Raw genomic sequence first — 17,907 nt, 5'->3', positions numbered from 1 at the left:
TAGCCTTTAGAAGCAGGACAGTTTGCTGAAGAATCTATAGGGCAAAAATATTGTCATCTTTATGTTCTGATTTGACAGAATTTTACATAAAACTTAAAAATTGAATCCATTCCTAAAGAAAAATAAAAAGCCATATTCATGACACCGTAACTGTAAGTGGTGCATAGCCCTTAGCTACAACCAGCAATGAGGCTCAGCTATAAATACTGCCCTTCCTTCAGAAGCATAAGACTTCTCTCCACAAGAAATTATTGTGCTCAGATTCAGCAGCATGTAGGTGTCAGTCTGCACCCACTGACATATTAAACCTTCAGAAGAACAATGAAGTAGAAGTATATCATTCATTATTCTCTGACAACACAATCTTCCTTCGGGCAGTCAAATTCAGAAAGGGATTTAAACCCAAGAAAAAAAAATTCAAATGTAATGCAGATAGAAGGAAGCCCTCCACCCATCCAGGAGCTGAAGGATAACAGAAAATGATGAAGCTTTTTTGAGGTCTCCTGCTAATGAAACATTAAAGCAAAGAGAACCTTAATCATTTTACATCATTAACAGCTTTCTGCTAAGCTTGTGATTAAGCTGTTTCTTTTCCAATGCTTTTCCCCATCCATTGCACTGATGAACCAGCACAGATAACGCTAACTTCCATTTTCAAAATTAGCAGTCTGTCTAATCCAATACCTACTCTGTAATCTGTAATGGCAATGATTAAAGGCTTACATTTTGGTAATAGCAGCATCTAGAGATTTTGATGTTTTAGAATAGGTGGATAAACACTAATATTTGCAATAATTAACATGTAGAGATACCACCTATCCCTCAAGGTTTCTCTACCTTGAGGAGTTAACTGTAGACATCACTGGCTGCTAGGCAGGAACATCTTCAGGTATAGAAGTGGTCCAGGGCAGAAGAGGGCAAAGGCAGCAAAGGAGCCCTTTAAGGGGCGGATACTGCCTGCGTTTCTCTGCTAGTGGAAACAGGGACCACTGCCTCCCTGATGGATACAGACAGACAAGCCCCAGCCAGGGGGTAGTGGGGGTGATGTAAAGTGGCAATTAGCAACAGCGGCAGACAGCCCAGATCCTCACGGCTCTTCTCCTGGCTTTTCCATAAACACAGCTGGATATCATGGTTCAAAAAGTGCAGGACGAGGTACTGCAGAGGGGAGAGAACTACTGTGGGAGCAGAAGGGGCCAAGGAAGCTGCTGAGGGAATTGGAGTAGCTACTAGAAATGCAATACCCCCAGAGGGTGACACAGGGGGGACTGCCACATTCTGAGAGCAGATGAAGGGACAATGAGATTAGTGAAGGGTGAGGAAGAAATCTTCCCACATCCAGCGCTCTGCTCCTCAAAGCCTCAGTTCTGCAACCCCCACTGACCTCTTCCAACTCCCATTCAGAGTCCTCCAAAAGCCTTCCTTTTGCTCTTGTATCCTGTTCTGATCCGGAAGGAAAAGAACAATGACTGAAAACTGCCCTAACTTCTCTATTCAGCCCAGCAGCAGATTTGTACCCATATGTACCAGAGAACATGAACCTGAGATGATGTGACTCATCTTGGGATCTAGGCACTGTTTTAGCAAAAGCAACGTGACTAAAACACTTTGCTAGAGCTTAGAGAAAGCCCCGTTGTCAGCCTGTGCCCCGCAGATCAGCCTAAACTCCACAGACCTGGGAAACACTTGAGCCCATGGTCCAGGAACCTCGTGCCATCTCTTGCCCGGGACCACAGTGACCCAAATACATTTGCTGTCTTAAGCCTCAATCAGAGCTTCTTCAAAAGAGGAGAAAATTTGGATCTGGGATATTAATTTGGAACCTGTTTCTATCTTAAAGCAAGAAATTGTTTGCAGTGTTCGCCACATGCACCTCATTAACTTTTTTTAAATTTTCAGTGTTTGCAAGTTTTGCAAAGCAGTGTTATTCGAAGAACAGGGCTGAGCTAACCACTTCTGTCAAACAGAGACAAATCTTTATGTTGTTTCTTCATCTAAGCCACAGCAAATCCTCCCCCTTCTAGTCTAGTGTCTTTCCAGACCCCTTGATTCCTTTCTGTACTTGCTAGAAAACCCAGATAGCAAATAATTTTGAGCAGATTAGGGATGGAGCTTCATTTCATGCAGCAATGACTTGAACTCAAATTTTATCTTTCTTGTTTTAAAACAGATTCCGTGATATTAGGTTAAGTACTATTAATGTCGATGCAACCGAGAAAAATAAATTAGTATGGGAAAAAAAATCCATTGGCATTGCCCAGGCATTTATTTACCTTTTCCTCAATTTCTTTGAGTTGCCTCTTTTGAAGTTCTATTTTATCTTCTAGTTCTCGAATTCGCTGGAACAGAAAAAAGCAAAATAGAAATTATTGTATCTAATTTGAAAAGTATATAAATCAAAAAGATAACAAATAGATTAAGAGAACAAATGCCCATTATTAATACAACACTTCCTTTACAGTTATATTAGGCACGTTCATGGCAGAATTGCTCCACGTTTCCATGAAACCATGGCATTTCAAACAAGCTGCAGATTTAGATCATGTTTACTACCAGGAAGCCTAATCATCACCACTCATTAATCATAATTTTAACACATACACACAGACTATTCCAATTAGCACCAAATTTCTTACAGTTCTTTCTCTGCAACTGCAGAAGTTTTTCTACTTACCTGACAGTCAGTAGATTATACTATTACATTTCATTTGAACACTCTATTTTCATTTCCTATAAAACATAACTATGCTTCTGGCATAGTCATGCTATACCAGAAAAACAGAGCACACAGATTTTCAGATCATCACCAAGACACCATCCAGAGAATCAGCTCTGTCCTATTACCAGAGCCACCTCCCACCAGCATCAGAGGGAATGTCTCCTTCAGCGTAGCTCTCCCTATTTTTAAGGATTTTCCTTGTTCAGTTTCACAAAGGTTCTCCAAAAATATGACTGTTGTTGGGTCCACATACCCTATCTTATTTCTATCCCCTTGTTTCATTTCTATAAATTATGCTTCTTTTGTTTTTCCTTTTTTTTTTTTTTTTATTTTTCTGGGCTTCTACATTAAGAAGATGCATTTTATTACACTTTTAGTATATTGTTACAGATAAAGTAAGTTCATACATTTTTTTTTTTTAATAGGCTGAAACCTGGAATCTCCTACTAACAGCCAGTGGGAATCAAGGAGAAACTTTATACTACCAGTGTTGCGCAGGATTAACTACCTAACCCTTGCCTGGCCTACAATAGTTAAGGTTATTAACAGTTCCTGAACTTAGAAAGAGAAATTATCATCTAGTCTAATTTCTATGTATAGGCCAGCAAAATTAATGTAGCAGCTCCCAAATTATTTTATTAGTCCCAAATTGATTTGAACTATAGTATCTCTTTCAAAACAACATCAAATCATTATTTATAAACCTGGGTGATCAACTGACGTTGATAGTTGATTACCTGCATTCAATTCAAAGACCTCAAATAGCGGGAAGTGCCCCACACCTATGGTAGCCCAGGACAGTCGCAGCAAGGAAGCAGCTGATCCAATGACCATTTTGTATTGGTTTTGAGAGCTCGCCTTGAACATTTCTAACCTGGAGCTACCCCAAAGATGAGGTACATCCACGCTGCGGTTCACCTTGCCTAAGCCATGCTAGTCTCCACACAAATATTGCAGACGGGTCACAAGCAATAGCGTTGTTATTGTTGCTGCTGTTTTAACATAAAGGTTTTTGCTTAAATGACTGTTTTGAATATTATGCAGTCAGAATAAGTCAATCAAAACCTCCACTGTATCATGCTGCATTGCTCAGAGATTTCCCCAGATAATATAAAAGCACAAACCAGATTATCCTCGTGTGACACAAGTGCATGCAGCTTTGCTGACAGTAACAAATGCCCCAAGCACAGCTGTATTAATTTCACTTTTCCTCTATTGCATTTGAATTGATTTATACTTCATCTACTCCCTGCTCAAGGCAAGTCTATCTCTCAAGTGATCATCTCCATATACTGTATGTACCAGGAATATTACAATCACTGTAAAAGGCCATGGGATGAGAATCAGGCAGATGTAATCACCTCTGAGATCTCTGGTTCATCAGGTTACACTTTTGTTTCTCTCCCACTCATTTCAGTTATGCCAATTCCTAGTTACAACCACATCCCAGCACTGAGTGACAGACTTCAATTCTCTGGGGGTCCTGCTATGCTCTGTGATAAAATTTGACCATGGGGAGATAAGTGAAGAGAAGCAATATTTTTAAATACTATTTTCACCTTCAAGATTTATCATGTGAGATATTTTTTCAATATCTGTTGAGAACTCGCCCCCAGAAAAAAAAGGAAATAAAAAAGCCCCCAAACATCTGGTGGCTTTCTCACCTCAGGGTTTACAGCTCTTTTATAAAAGAACATGTTAATTAGGATAAGATGGCATTTTTCACATTTGGGAATTCTGTTAATTAAGTAAAAATTGAGATGTTATTATTCCCTTATGAATTTTTAATCTTTTCAAAAGATTACAGCTATTCAGCTATTCTCTCCAGCTATTCAGAATAGTTCTAAAAAAAAAGGGCTAAGGCTTCTGTTTTCCAATTCCCACCCATAAACCATCATAATCGTTAAACTTTGTGAGATGAAAGATAGAGAACAGTTTTAGGGTGAAGAAATATACACTTTCCTAAAAATCAGTTTAAATACAAAGACAACCTAGCAATTAAAATGGAATACACATAGGGTTGAATTTCTTAGCAATGAAAATCTACAAAAAATCCTCAAAACAACTAGAATTATGTCAGTGAGGCAGATATATACAGGGTTGATATAGTCCATAGGGCAGATATTTACATGTATATATGTGTATATGTAGACCTGTTCCAGACTTGCCAACTAAGGGTAATATGTTGGAGACAGGTGACTAGTCTTTAAATAGCTAGAATTCCCCTTATACGAGTGGAAATCACAATGACAGAAGACTTATGCTGCAAATGAGTAAGATTTTGTAACCAACTTCTTTACTACAGAAATTAAGGGTTCAAACCTAGACAGGTCAGAATTTGTTCTAAAACACAACCACGGGCTGGAATTTTCCATCAGGTATCAAAGCTTGGGGTTGTTTACTTTCAGTTGTTTACTTGCTTTCCCCTGGAGTATTGTGGGGAGGATTATCCAGGAGGATGAAGTGGGCGTAGCTATTCCCATCAATATCCTCTGATTGCACAGTGTCAGCACTGGAAGATAACCAGCCTAGCTAGCTATTTATATATCCTGAAAAATCTGATTTAACTTTCCACTTAACTGCAGAGATGGCCTTAAAAATATATACATATATATGCAATATATCGGCAGGAAAAAACAGATTTACATCTGCATACGGTGTTTAACACTTAAAAATAATTTTTTTCCCCCATTGTACCTATCTGCATTTACAGCATTATCTTGATCATACAAAGATAACAATTTCCAAAATATGACTTTAAAAAATATGTGTACGCTACATGCAATAATCCTAGCTTTAACAAAAAAAGTATCTTCTAGAAGTAGCAAGAGATGTTCCTTAGTCAAAGGTTATGTTAAAATACCGAGAAGGAAATTACACAAAAATTACACATACTAATTAAAACCAAAGGCAGGACTGCTTGAGATTCAGTATAAGCATTTACATCTTTAACTACTGTTCCTTTTATTTGCAAGAATTAGCAATCAAGAAGCTGTGGACTCACTCTCAGGTTTTCAACACTTGATTAGATGCTTTCAGTGAATTCTGATTTGTTTATATTTGCAAAAGCATAACTGTGACAACAAATCACGCAGAACTATTTTATTGTTATCAAGAAATTCTACCTACTTTCATGCTTCAGGGCATAAATTGATGATCAGTAAGCCAAGCTTTTCCTACTATGTCATATAGAATTATAACAGTTGTGCTATAAAAGAGGCATTCAGCTCTATCCTTGACAAGGCTCTCAGGAACCTTGCAGGGTAAATCCAGAGCATTTTCAACTGCACAAAAGACTATGGGAGGAAGAAACAAAAATCTACTATATCTTGCTATCAAAACATTGAGAAGTCTTGGTTGAGAAGAAAGCCACAGGCTGTTCTTTTGTTTATTCTCATTTTTTAAAAAGGGAGGAACAGAAGTCATGGAAAGATAATCTAAAACCAGGACAGTGCTTATGTTTCCTTTAAGCCCCTAGCGTTGGTCACAATCAGAGCAAGGATTAGGGACAAAGTGGAGCAGTGTTCTGCTGGGTTCTAGCAATTCCTGTGTTCCTACGGTTAATAGCTGCCCCTCAGTCACATGAGTGCATCTTTTCGGGACTGACAGGATTCATGAGAATAACACTGTGTTGTCAAATCATGGGGCCATACAAAGGAATTACTGTAGGCAAACAAAAAGCCAGTCAGACAAAAATAGTGCAATGAGGCTCTAACCATGAAAGAGAAGAGCACAAACGTGAGGGACATGGATTCTTAATGCTGTCCACCTCAACCGCACTCAAAGCCAACCTGCCAAAATAATGAATAATAATCTGTCATTGATTTTATTGCAATAGCAAATAAAACCTCACAAAACTTTAAGATGATAGATGGGTAGATTTGTGAATACTCCCTGTTACTACCTTCACTCACATGGAGCTCTCCTGAGTTTTGGAAAGAGGGTTGGACGACCATCCGTTTCAGTATGGCAGGCACCTACTTGATCATCCTCGCACTAGCAATGAAGTTTGCTGTCACTTCTGAGTAAGTGCTCGCAAGCATCCAGAAAGCAGCAGGGGCTGAAGGGGCCCTACTGCTGTACTGAGCTGGCAGCAGATGGCTCTGCCGGCCAAGCTACGGCTGGAACAGCAACTTCAGCTCTGTCAGGAATGAGGCTCAGCTGTGAAATCCATTTGCATTTCCAGCTACAGAACAAAGATGCTAAAGATGTACAACGAATGCCTTACTTATTACTTAACTGCAATTTGAACAGATTTTTACGTTCCATTATAAAATTTTTCTTAATAGTAGTTACGTATACATTATATATACAAAGGTAGGTGCCATAGCTAAAACCCTGATGGACAGCCTAAAAAAGCTAACAGTTAGGGAAGAGAGAGAACATCCAGAAAGTTCAGGAAGCTAAAGCATACATTTCCTTTGGAAGTCTATAGTGCAAAGACAGGCATATGACTGAAAGTCTGCAAAAGCACCCCTAACGCGGCACTATATATGACATTCCTGAACAGAGCCATAAAAGGGAAATTTACCATCAGTCATTTCCAATTGTATAAATTATATGTTCACTGACTGCAGTGATCATATACTGCCCCTCCTCTTCAATCCAATGCTTGGAGAGCTCCCAAACACAAAGAGCTGTCAAATTGCCCAAAAGTGGGAAATTAAATGTTTTTCTCAGCAGAAGATTCCTAATGTGCAGAAGATTCCTCCTAAATGCTCGTAACCCTCATTTCCTTTCACCTCATGATGGGAAGTTCGTCTTTCTGGGAAACAGGATACACTTCTTGAAGTGCAATTATTCACTTAAGCAATTACTTCTCTTTGGTAAATTTGGATGGCAAGTGCCTTTAGCGTGTATCTTCCAGTACTGGTAGGGAAATTAAGACAAGTTAGCTCTTCCTTTCTGAAGTAAGAGAGGGCTGAGATACCAAGATGGAACTACATGACATTATTACTCCCAGCAGTTCTGACCTTCGTCCAGGAGGGAAGTCTCTAAGTTTGCATGAAGCATTGCTTTACAGGTAATATGCTGCCTAAGCTGGCCTATGCGGGACCAATTCAGGTGTCTCTGCACCTAGAGCTCAGTTTTCCTGACAGTTGGATAATTTCCCTACAGATTTTTGTTTCCCAAATACATCCAAGCTCAGCAAAAGGCTAGACAACCCTAGATGCAAATTCATTATAGTCATGAATCCCTTGTAGAAAGGTGTAAAAAAAGGGATAATACAGTTTTAAAAACTGAATTAAAGTCAATTGGTTCCTTGCAGACCATTCAAATCAGAGGTCAGGCCCAATGGAATGATAATAATGCATTGCCAGTGGAGAACCAGCCAGGTACTGATTTGAAAAGGGAAATTTCTGTAATTTTTAGCATGGTCTGACTCCTGTGGCTATACTGCAATCTCAAGGTTGCAAGCCACATCTCTGGGATGCCTGAGGAATCAAAGTTTAGGTGAAATGTAAGCAGCATGACGGTGGATGTGTGCTGGAAATATTACTCTACTTTCACTAACAGAGAAATTCCAATAACACAGGCTTAGAAAACTCAGCTTGCATTACGGAGCAAAGAAATAAAAATAATGAAGCTGATAGTGGAAATGATAGTATTGCACTTCCATTACTTAACGTCATTGAATGGTTTAGCCAAAACGAATATATACTGTTCTATTAAAAAAAAAAAAAAGCTAATTGTATTCCCACACAGTATACGATGAGGTACGTGTGCCCAACTTGTGTTATAATAGCAATCCATCTACATTAAGTACCGTTTCCATTAACATAGCGCCCGTTGTAAAGGAGCACTGAAATAAATGGAAATCCTACTGCTGAGTTCAGTGAGCCCTGGATTGCAGTCTCGGAGCTATCATTTTTCTGCTGGAGGCAATAAATCAGCCCAGTAATGATTTGTCATCATTTTGAGAGTTTGTCATGGGAGGAACTTCAGCATTACAAAGAAAGAAAATTGATCTGAGATGAAATGAAGTGGCCTACTACTCTAAGATGCTAGGTCCAAATTTCCTCCACCAAGCAAACAAAATGTGCGTATTTCCTCATTTGTTTTAATTTTTCTTTCACGATACCTCAAATTAGGATGATATATGGACTATGTCTCTCTACAATTACATGGTTGGATGTACACAGATTAAAAACATTCTGGTTTTTTTGACCCGATCTCCTAGCTACCTTTTTAGTAGCAAACACAGATTCTGAGAATTTCGGTGTTTTCTGTTTATTGGATAGTGATGCAGGCTAGATGAAGTGGACTTCTTCATCCAAACCTTTTGTCCTCTCCAATTCACTCATAGCATTAGCCAGACATTCACAGTCCTGAACCAACATCTTAGATGCCTTCAAATCCTCAAGGAGCTTTGCCAAATGGGGAAAATGCTACCAGGAAAGGAACTTCTGTGACAAATTTCATCTTCCAGACAACAATGACCACATTATCCTTCACGTAGGTGTCAAGCTGCAGAACTGATGTTCTTGTTTCCTAGGTAAGTGTCAGTAAAGAGCCCATCTGAACAAACATACTGTTTTACTGACAGCAATATCAAGAAGATCAATTTATCTGACTGCAAAATATGCTCCTTGCCATGCTACTCTAGTTGTGAAAACACAAGAATGTACTAATCAGGGGGGTTAGAAATCACCTTAATAGTTCCTGTGACACACTCTTATTGGATTTACATTCATCAGCAAATCCAAGAATACAATTTGATAATTTTAGCACAAAGCAGACAAAGAAGGATTTGCTAAGCTGCTTAAAGCCTCGGCTCTGAAATGTTGGAAAGGTTTAGGTTGATGTACATTCACAGGATAGACACCATAGATGGACTATGTCAGACATGAACCGTGTTTTGAATCTTTGAAGCCAGCTTATGATCAAGAATGTATCTCATTCTGCAGCAAAGTTTAGCAAGGGAAATATTTTATCAATCTGACAAAGGGAAGAATCAATATTGTTTCATTATATCATTATTTTAAGCAGCTTCTCAACACTGTTAAGACACAGGTATGTAAGATCTTTAATAATGTGAACAGCATAACTATGTTACATGTATAAATTTAAACAAAGATGAATATAAACTGACTTGCCTTTAGCTATTATTCAAATCACTAAAGCTGATGGCTAAAATTCCGTAATGAAAATAAATATATTATTTTCTTGATTTTTTTTTTTAAATCTAATGCATTTTAACAGCTGTTTAAAAGCCTCTACTGTGTTTACAATGCAATTTGCATAGGTAATTGCCATATGCATTTACTCAAGCTGTTGGATCTGCTACTGTAAGGGGTGTGGATTCAGGAATCCAAATGTTCCCTTTAGTCCCATATTCCTAGAATGTGATTTTGCATAATGGTCATAACGAAACAAGCAAGCACACTGTAACAGCATTAGCTTAAGGTATTTTTGTTGCCATCTTGTTTTACTTTATGAATGAAAACTTAATATAAATTTCAGCCAGTTAAATATGAAAATAATAGATCATTTTGGATATACTGTACTTCTCTGATTCTCACCAAGGTCTTTCTTTACATAGCAGGTAAAAATATCATTCCTTGAGACTGTTCTGCAGTCTCAACCATGATAATCCAATTAATAGTTACTGAAGTAGAATTGTTCTTGTTAAACTTTACTATGCATTTCTAGTTTCTCTATTTGCTTTCCTGAGGAGAATGAACCTTTTAGCAGCTGCACTGAGGCATTTCTCAGCATGAAAGTTAATATGTATTCAATCACATTAGTCTTAATAGTAAATCAGTGAATTTTATAAAGCATTTAGCTTAAAATAACTATATGTGCTGTAAGCTGATACTGAATGACTATATGTACATGAAGATATGGCTTAATATTTACTAGTAAACAATTTTTTTTTTTTTAACACTGAGAGTCTTTTCATTTATGCTATAGTAAAACTACATCATACATTGATATCTAACAGAAGAATATCAACAGTCCTATTGCTTTTCATTAGGGAAAAACAATAATTAAAGCCACATTAGACTTATATCTACACAGAATGGCTATTCTAAGTCTCTGTGAGCTCAGAAGACAAAACACATTCAACATCTTAAAATTGACTCATTGACAGCCTAGACTCATTATCAAGCAAAAAAAAAAGCATCATGTAATATTTACTTAGCATCAAATTTAGATTATTTTACATTCTGATATTTAAGTAGCAAATTTCCATGTAAGTAATTTTCATGATATATGTATGAATTGTGCATATGAAAACACATTTAATCTTCACTTTGGTAACAAACTTCACAACACCTTCTTTTTTAGACTTGCCTTTCCTTAGCTCCCACTGGCCTTTCCTAAGAAACATAGGGCATTCAGGATTTCAGATGAGAGAATTTCAGCATTCAAACTTCAGATGAGAGTTTTCTTGATTCTAATATTGCTTTAAGGCATACGGTTGCTCTTGAGTACAACCTCAATCACACCTTGTTTAGGACAAAGGGAGCAGACCTTTCAGATATAGAATCATGGAATCATAGAATCATTTAGGTTGGAAAAGACCTCTAAGATCATCGAGTCCAACCGTCAACCCAACACCACCATGCCCACTACACCAGGTCCCTAAGGGCCTCATCTACACGTCTTTTAAATACTTCCAGGGATGGTGACTCAACCACTTCCCTGGGCAGCCTGTTCCAAGGCCTGACCACTCTTTCAGTAAAGAAATTTTTCCTAATGTCCAGTCTAAACCTCCCTGGGTGCAACTTGAGGCCATTTCCTCTTGTCCTATCGCTAGTTACTTGGGAGAAGAGACCAACACCCACCTCACTACAACCTCCTTTCAGGTAGTTGTAGAGCGTGATGAGGTCTCCCCTCAGCCTCCTCTTCTCCAGACTAAACAGTCCCAATTTCCTCAGCTCCTCCTTGTAAGACTTGTGCTCCAGGCCCTTCACCAGCTTTATTGCCCTTCTCTGGACATGCTCCAAAACCTCCATGTCCTTCTTGTAGTGAGGGGCCCAAAACTGAACACAGGATTCGAGGTGCGGCCTCACCAGTGCCGAGTACAGGGGCACGATCACCTCCCTGCTCCTGCTGGCCACACTATTTCTGATACAGGCCAGGATGCCGTTGGCCTTCTTGGCCACCTGGGCACACTGCCGGCTCATGTTCAGCCGGCTGTCAGCCAGCACCCCCAGGTCCTTTTCCGCTGGGCAGCTTTCCAGCCACTCTTCCCCAAGCCTGTAACGTTGCCTGGGGTTGTTGTGGCCAAAGTGCAGGACCCGGCACTTGGCCTTGTTAAACCTCATACAATTGGCCTGAGCCCATCGATCCAGCCTGTCCAGGTCCCTCTGCAGAGCCTTCCTACCCTCCAGCAGATCAACACTCCCGCCCAGCTTGGTGTCGTCTGCAAACTGACTGAGGGAGCACTCGATCCCTTCGTCCAGATCGTTGATAAAGATATTGAACAGGACCGGCACCAGTACTGAGCCCTGGGGAACACCGCTCGTGACCGGCCGCCAACTGGATTTAACTCCGTTCACCACAACTCTCTGGGCTTGGCCGTCCAGCCAGTTTTTTACCCAGCGAAGAGTGCACCTGTCTGAGCCGTGAGCCGCCAGCTTCTCTAGGAGAATGCTGTGGGAGACAGTGTCAAAGGCTTTGCTGAAGTCCAGGTAGACCACATCCACAGCCTTTCCGTCATCCCCTAGGCAGGTCATCTGGTCATAGAAGGAGATCAGGTTGGTCAAGCAGGACCTACCTTCCATGAATCCGTGCTGGCTGGGCCTGATCCCCTGGTTGTCCTGTACATGGCTTGTGAGCGCCCTCAAGATGAACTGCTCCATAATCTTCCCTGGCACCAAGGTGAGGGTGACAGGCCTGTAGTTCCCTGGATCCTCCTTCCGGCCCTTCTTGTAGATGGGCATCACATTGGCAAGCCTCCAGTTGTCTGGGACCTCCCCTGTTAACCAGGACTGCTGATAAATGACAGAGAGCAGCTTGGCAAGCTCCTCTGCCAGCTCCCTCAGTACCTTCAGGTGGATCCCATCCAGCCCCATAGATTTGTGAACGTCCAGGTGGTGTAGCAGGTCGCTAAGTGCTTCCTCTTGGATTACAGGGGGTTTATCCTGCTCGCCGTCCCTGTCTTCCAGCTCAGGGGGCTGAGTACCCTGAGGATAACTGCTCTGACTATTAAAAACTGAGGCAAAGAAGGCATTAAGTACCTCAGCCTTTTCCTCATCCTTGGTGGCAATGTTACCCCCCCGCATCCAATAAAGGATGGAGATTCTCCTTGGCTCTCTTTTTGTCATTAATATACTTGTAAAAACATTTTTTGTTATCTCTCACGACAGTGGCCAGGTTGAGATCTAGCTGGGCTTCTGCCTTTCTAATTTTCTCTCTGCGTGACCTAACGAGACCCCTGTACTCTCCTTGAGTTGCCTGCCCCTTCTTCCAAAGGTGATAAACTCTCCTTTTTTTCTTGAGTCCCAGCAACAGCTCCCCATTCAGCCAGGCCGGTCGTCTTCCCCACTCGTTCTTCTTATGGCACGTGGGGACAGTCTGCTCCTGCGCCTTTAAGACTTCCTTCTTGAAGAACGTCCAGCCTTCCTGGACCCCTTTGCCCTTCAGGACTGTCTCCCAAGGGACTCTTTCGACCAGTGTCCTGAGCAGGCCAAAGTCCGCCCTCTGGAAGTCCATGGTAGTGGTTTTGCTGACCCCCGTCCTTACTTCACCAAGAATCGAGAATTCTGTCATTTCATGGTCGCTAAGCCCAAGACGGCCTCCGACCACCACATCTCCCACCAGTCCTTCTCTGTTTGGAACAGCAGGTCAAGCGAGGCACCTCCCCTGGTGGGCTCACTCACCAGCTGTGTCAGGAAGTTATCTTCCACACACTCCAGGAACCTCCTCGACTGTTTCCTCTCTGCCAAGTTGTATTTCCAGCAGATGTCTGGAAAGTTGAAGTCCCCCACGAGAACAAGGGCTAGCAATTGTGAGACTTCTGCCAGCCACTTGTAGTACGCTTCATCTGCCTCTTCATCCTGGTTAGGTGGTCTATAACAGAATCCCAGCAGGATATCTGCCTTGTTGGCCTTCCCTCTCATCCTTACCCACAAGCACTCGACTTTATCATCACAATCATTGAGCTCTAGACAATCGAAACACTCCCTAACATACAGAGCCACCCCACCACCTCTCCTTCCTTGCCTGTCCCTTCTGAAGAGCTTATAGCCATCCATTGCAGCACTCCAGTCATGAGACTCATCCCACCATGTTTCTGTGATGGTGACTAAGTCGTAGCTCTCCTGCTGCACAATGGCTTCCAGCTCCTCCTGTTTGCCGCCCATGCTGCGTGCATTGGTATAGATGTACTTGAGCTGGGCTGCCGATTTCACCCCCCTATTTTGTAGGTATTACACCAGTCCTGCTATCATCACTTATTCAGACAACTAGCATCACTAAGGCAGTTAGCAAAGCAGGCATGGTTTGATCTGAAGCCTAAATATACAGAAAACATACATAAGGAAACATTGTAAGATAAACATATAGAAATGACTAAAATTAACTCTCATCTGCCATGCATGTCACCTGTGGGAAATTACAGAAGTTTATTGCGATTTTGTCATTATAGCAGCAATGATGCCTTGAAAGACTCAACATTCACTCCTGCATGACAAATCAATATCACAGGTCAACTATGATCAACCTAGTCATGATGTGGTTGATGAATACAGATGACGCTTAGACAGCTATGATATCAGATGCCTCGAAGAGCAATTCATGAATATAAAAAATGCATTATCAACAGTAAACTATTATATGTTGAACAGCAAGGCACAGAACATTTCTCAACTGCAAGCATTAGTAATTGCAAAAAAAAATAAAAATCACTGGTTGCCCTATGTATTCTTCTTCACGTATAGTTGTATGTAAATAGCTCGCAATGAACTTTGCTAGCACCTTAATACTTCAGATTTAAAATAAAAACATTAAAACAGATTGTATCTATATAGATTTGGATGTGTCCTGATTTCGACTGGAATAGAGTTAAATTTCTTCCTAGTGCTGTGTTTTGGATTTAGTATAAGAATGTTGATAACACACTGATGTTTTCAGTTGTTGCTAAGTACCCTGCTAGTCAAGGACATTCAGCTTCCATGCTCTGGAAGAGGCTGGGAGGGAGCATAGCCGGGACAGCTGGCCCAGCTGGCCAACAGGGTATTCCATACCATGTGACGTCATGCTCAGTATATGAATGGTAGGCGTGTTCCAGGAAGTAGCGATCGCTACTTGGTTATCGGTCAGCACAGGTGGTGAGCAATTGCATTGTGCATCACTCATTTTGTATATTCTATCATCATCATCATCATCATCATCATCATCATTATTATTACTATTTTCCCTTTTCTGTTCTATTAAACTGTCTTTATCTCAATCCATGAGTTTTTCTCACTCTTACCCTTCAAATTCTCTCCCCGTCCCGCTGGGGGCGGGGCGGGGGGGGGGGAAGGGGGAGCGAGCAGCTGCATGGTGTTTGGTTGCCTGCCAGGTTAAACCACGACAGGATGTAAAATGATCTGAGACCTTCCCCAATTATTATTGTGTAAGTAACCTTATTAGTAATACTTCTACCTACTTTCTAAATTGCTTGACAAAGCTGTGAGGTTTTGACCAAACCAGCCTCTCTGGCTGGCCAAAGAGGACAAATTTAAGACACACCCCCTCATGAAGAAAGAGTGGTCAGGCCTTGGAACAGGCCTTGAAAGAGTGGTCAGGCCTTGGAACAGGCTGCCCAGGGAAGTGGTTGAGTCACCATCCCTGGAAGTATTTAAAAGACGTGTAGATGAGGCGCTTAGTGACATGGTGTAGTGCGTATGGTGGTGTTGGGTTGACGGTTGGACTCGATGATCTTAGAGGTCTTTTCCAACCTTAATGATTCTATGATTCTATGATTCATGCCTATCAATGAGGTACCTTCAGCACAGCATCCTCCCTTCTTCTCTTCCTCCTCCAAGAGCCTTCCCAGGAAACATTAAACCTTAATAATTCTCCTCAGGTGAAAAATAGATGATCTACCAATTGTAACAGATTACACAGCAAAGGGGAGCAGAACAACTGCTGAATTTATCCAAGCTTTACCTGAACATCCATAGTACATCAAGTGGCAAATCTCAGGTTCCTACTTGACCCTGGCAATTACTGTATTAAGAAATTAATTTTTTTTAAATGAAGGTTTTCAGAAAAAAACAACAAAAAACCCAAATGTGTATTCCAAATGGCTGAGCCAATATGATCTTGTAGATATGGTGACAGCCAACCCTATGGATTTGTAAACAAACTCCCAGTATGAAAAAGGTGTCCTACCCACAAGAAAGCAGGGAGAACTCATGGAGGAATGGCATCCACTATAGATTTATTTGACCTTTAAGCAGTAAGAACTTGGCTCTTCAGGTCAGAAAAAAAAGGAACGAAGAAACTTGGTAAAGGAAATTAGTTTGGTATTTCTAAATTTCAAGCTATATTTATATTTTGACGTTTCAGGATGAAAAAAAAACATCACTGTTTCTGACTTTTCCTTGGTGTCAATGAAAAAAAGTGCCTGAGGCATTGCATTTGCAGTGAATCCTTCTCTATGGCAGTGACATACAGAGGTCAGTTTTATGTTATACCTGTTTTGTCCTAAAGGATTATCCTATGCCTTCTTCTAGTAAAACGTGCAAATAAAGTGGCAATTTCTGCTTTTATTACCAATGAATAATCCAACCTGGTCATAGGAGTAAATGCTATAGTTTACAGAAAACATAGTTAAAATATTTACAGCTATATTCCAACTATTTAGGTTGGAATTTGGATGCCTTCAGCATTCCATATATGTATTATATTCAGGTCTAGATCTGACGCGATGGTTTGTTTTACTCTGTAAAACTGAGCTCCACCCAAGAGTATTCTCATCCAGGTTAGAATAAAACACCCCCAGCTTAGTACAGTACTACAGTGCAACTCAGAGAAAAAGAAGTTTCACTTTTTGATGACACAATGAACTAACACATCTTTTCTATTTATTTTTTCTTACCATTTTATACAAACCTAAGACTACTCTGGGAAATTATTGGATTACATTAATAAAATCTGTCTCTCATATACTTTAGGATTGGCAGCAACCATTTTTGGAACTGACTGTGTGTCAACCTGCTGTTCTTCAAGGGTTTTCTAGCTTCTTTTTGTATTTAAAACAACTTAAAATGAAATCAGAATAAATTCTATTGCTATTATAAATTTTCTTCATGTTTAAATACTGCCAACAATGCAATTTGAATTAATCTATCCTAATTTAAAGCCTGGTTCTGATGACTTTCTACAGTTTCTTACTCCAGAAGCAGCTACAGTCAAACCAACAGGAATATATTTCAAGTTAGATCCCATTTGGTTTATATAAAGCATAATTTGATCCTTAAATATTTATTAATTTCAGTAGATAACACAATCACAATATATTTTTAAAGCAATCTAACCATGATGCTGTGTGCATTTTTGTGGGGTGGTTTTTTTTTTTGAGTTTACTTAATTAAGATGTTAATATCACTACTTCAGAAACATGTTGTATTGCTCCGTTTGAAATATTTTTTCTGAGATATATAGGTTCCTCTGAGATATATTTCTCAGGATTTTATAGCTATACCAACACATTTTTCTCTCTCTCTAGAAATGGCTTAGCATGTTATATATATATAAAAAGTTACCCTTCTTAACAGAACCTGCTAGTAATGATCTTCATATTTTCCAAAATGCACAAAAGTCATGCCACTGCACTGACTAGAGCACAAATGTTACTTTTAAATGAAGTCCTGCTAAAAAAAAAACAGACACCGATTGACAAAAGCTTACAATAACAGTGTAGCACAATGAGATATTTTTGATGGCAATATATGCAAGAACGGCAGTTGAACTGCACATACCCTATGGCTAGAAGCAAATATCACAAGCTGCTCATGACAGATTTTTAATTAACATATTTTGCCTCCTCCAAATAGAGAGGATGGTGTAAATCAAAGCACCTTCTCTGACTTAAAGGGAGTTCTGTTAATATGCTTCAGCTGAGGATCTGTCCCCCAGACCTGCATGTTGCATTCTGGGTTTAATAAAAGGTTGTATGTCTTAGCAAGCAGATCTAATCACACAGTCTGTCTAATTTGGCTCCACAGCGGCCTGGTTTCCTTAAT

The 17,907-nt window shown here is 40.2% G+C and overlaps 1 protein-coding gene across 33 annotated transcripts in view; it reads right to left on the bottom strand.

Moving 5' to 3' along the window:
* JAKMIP1 (janus kinase and microtubule interacting protein 1) overlaps positions 1-17,907 on the bottom strand; it is a 170,355-nt gene that overhangs the window by 2,258 nt on the left and 150,190 nt on the right. For 31 of the 33 annotated variants that reach the window (XM_075148711.1, XM_075148712.1, XM_075148732.1 and 28 more), the window contains 2 exons: positions 12,447-12,663; positions 2,274-2,339 (listed from right to left, as the gene is read on the bottom strand). In XM_075148711.1, coding sequence (XP_075004812.1) covers positions 2,317-2,339; positions 12,447-12,663 — 240 coding nt within the window. In that variant the 3' untranslated portion in view covers positions 2,274-2,316. Of the gene's footprint in view, positions 1-2,273; positions 2,340-12,446; positions 12,664-15,868; positions 15,887-17,907 lie in introns of those variants that run through there. The other 2 variants (XM_075148723.1, XM_075148739.1) reach the window with 2 other exon arrangements.

This window comes from Calonectris borealis, chromosome 4, assembly GCF_964195595.1.
Source record: "Calonectris borealis chromosome 4, bCalBor7.hap1.2, whole genome shotgun sequence".
Lineage (NCBI taxonomy): Eukaryota > Metazoa > Chordata > Aves > Procellariiformes > Procellariidae > Calonectris > Calonectris borealis.
Note: the sequence above shows the minus strand (reverse complement) of the source record. Positions and strands in the feature narration are given on the sequence as shown.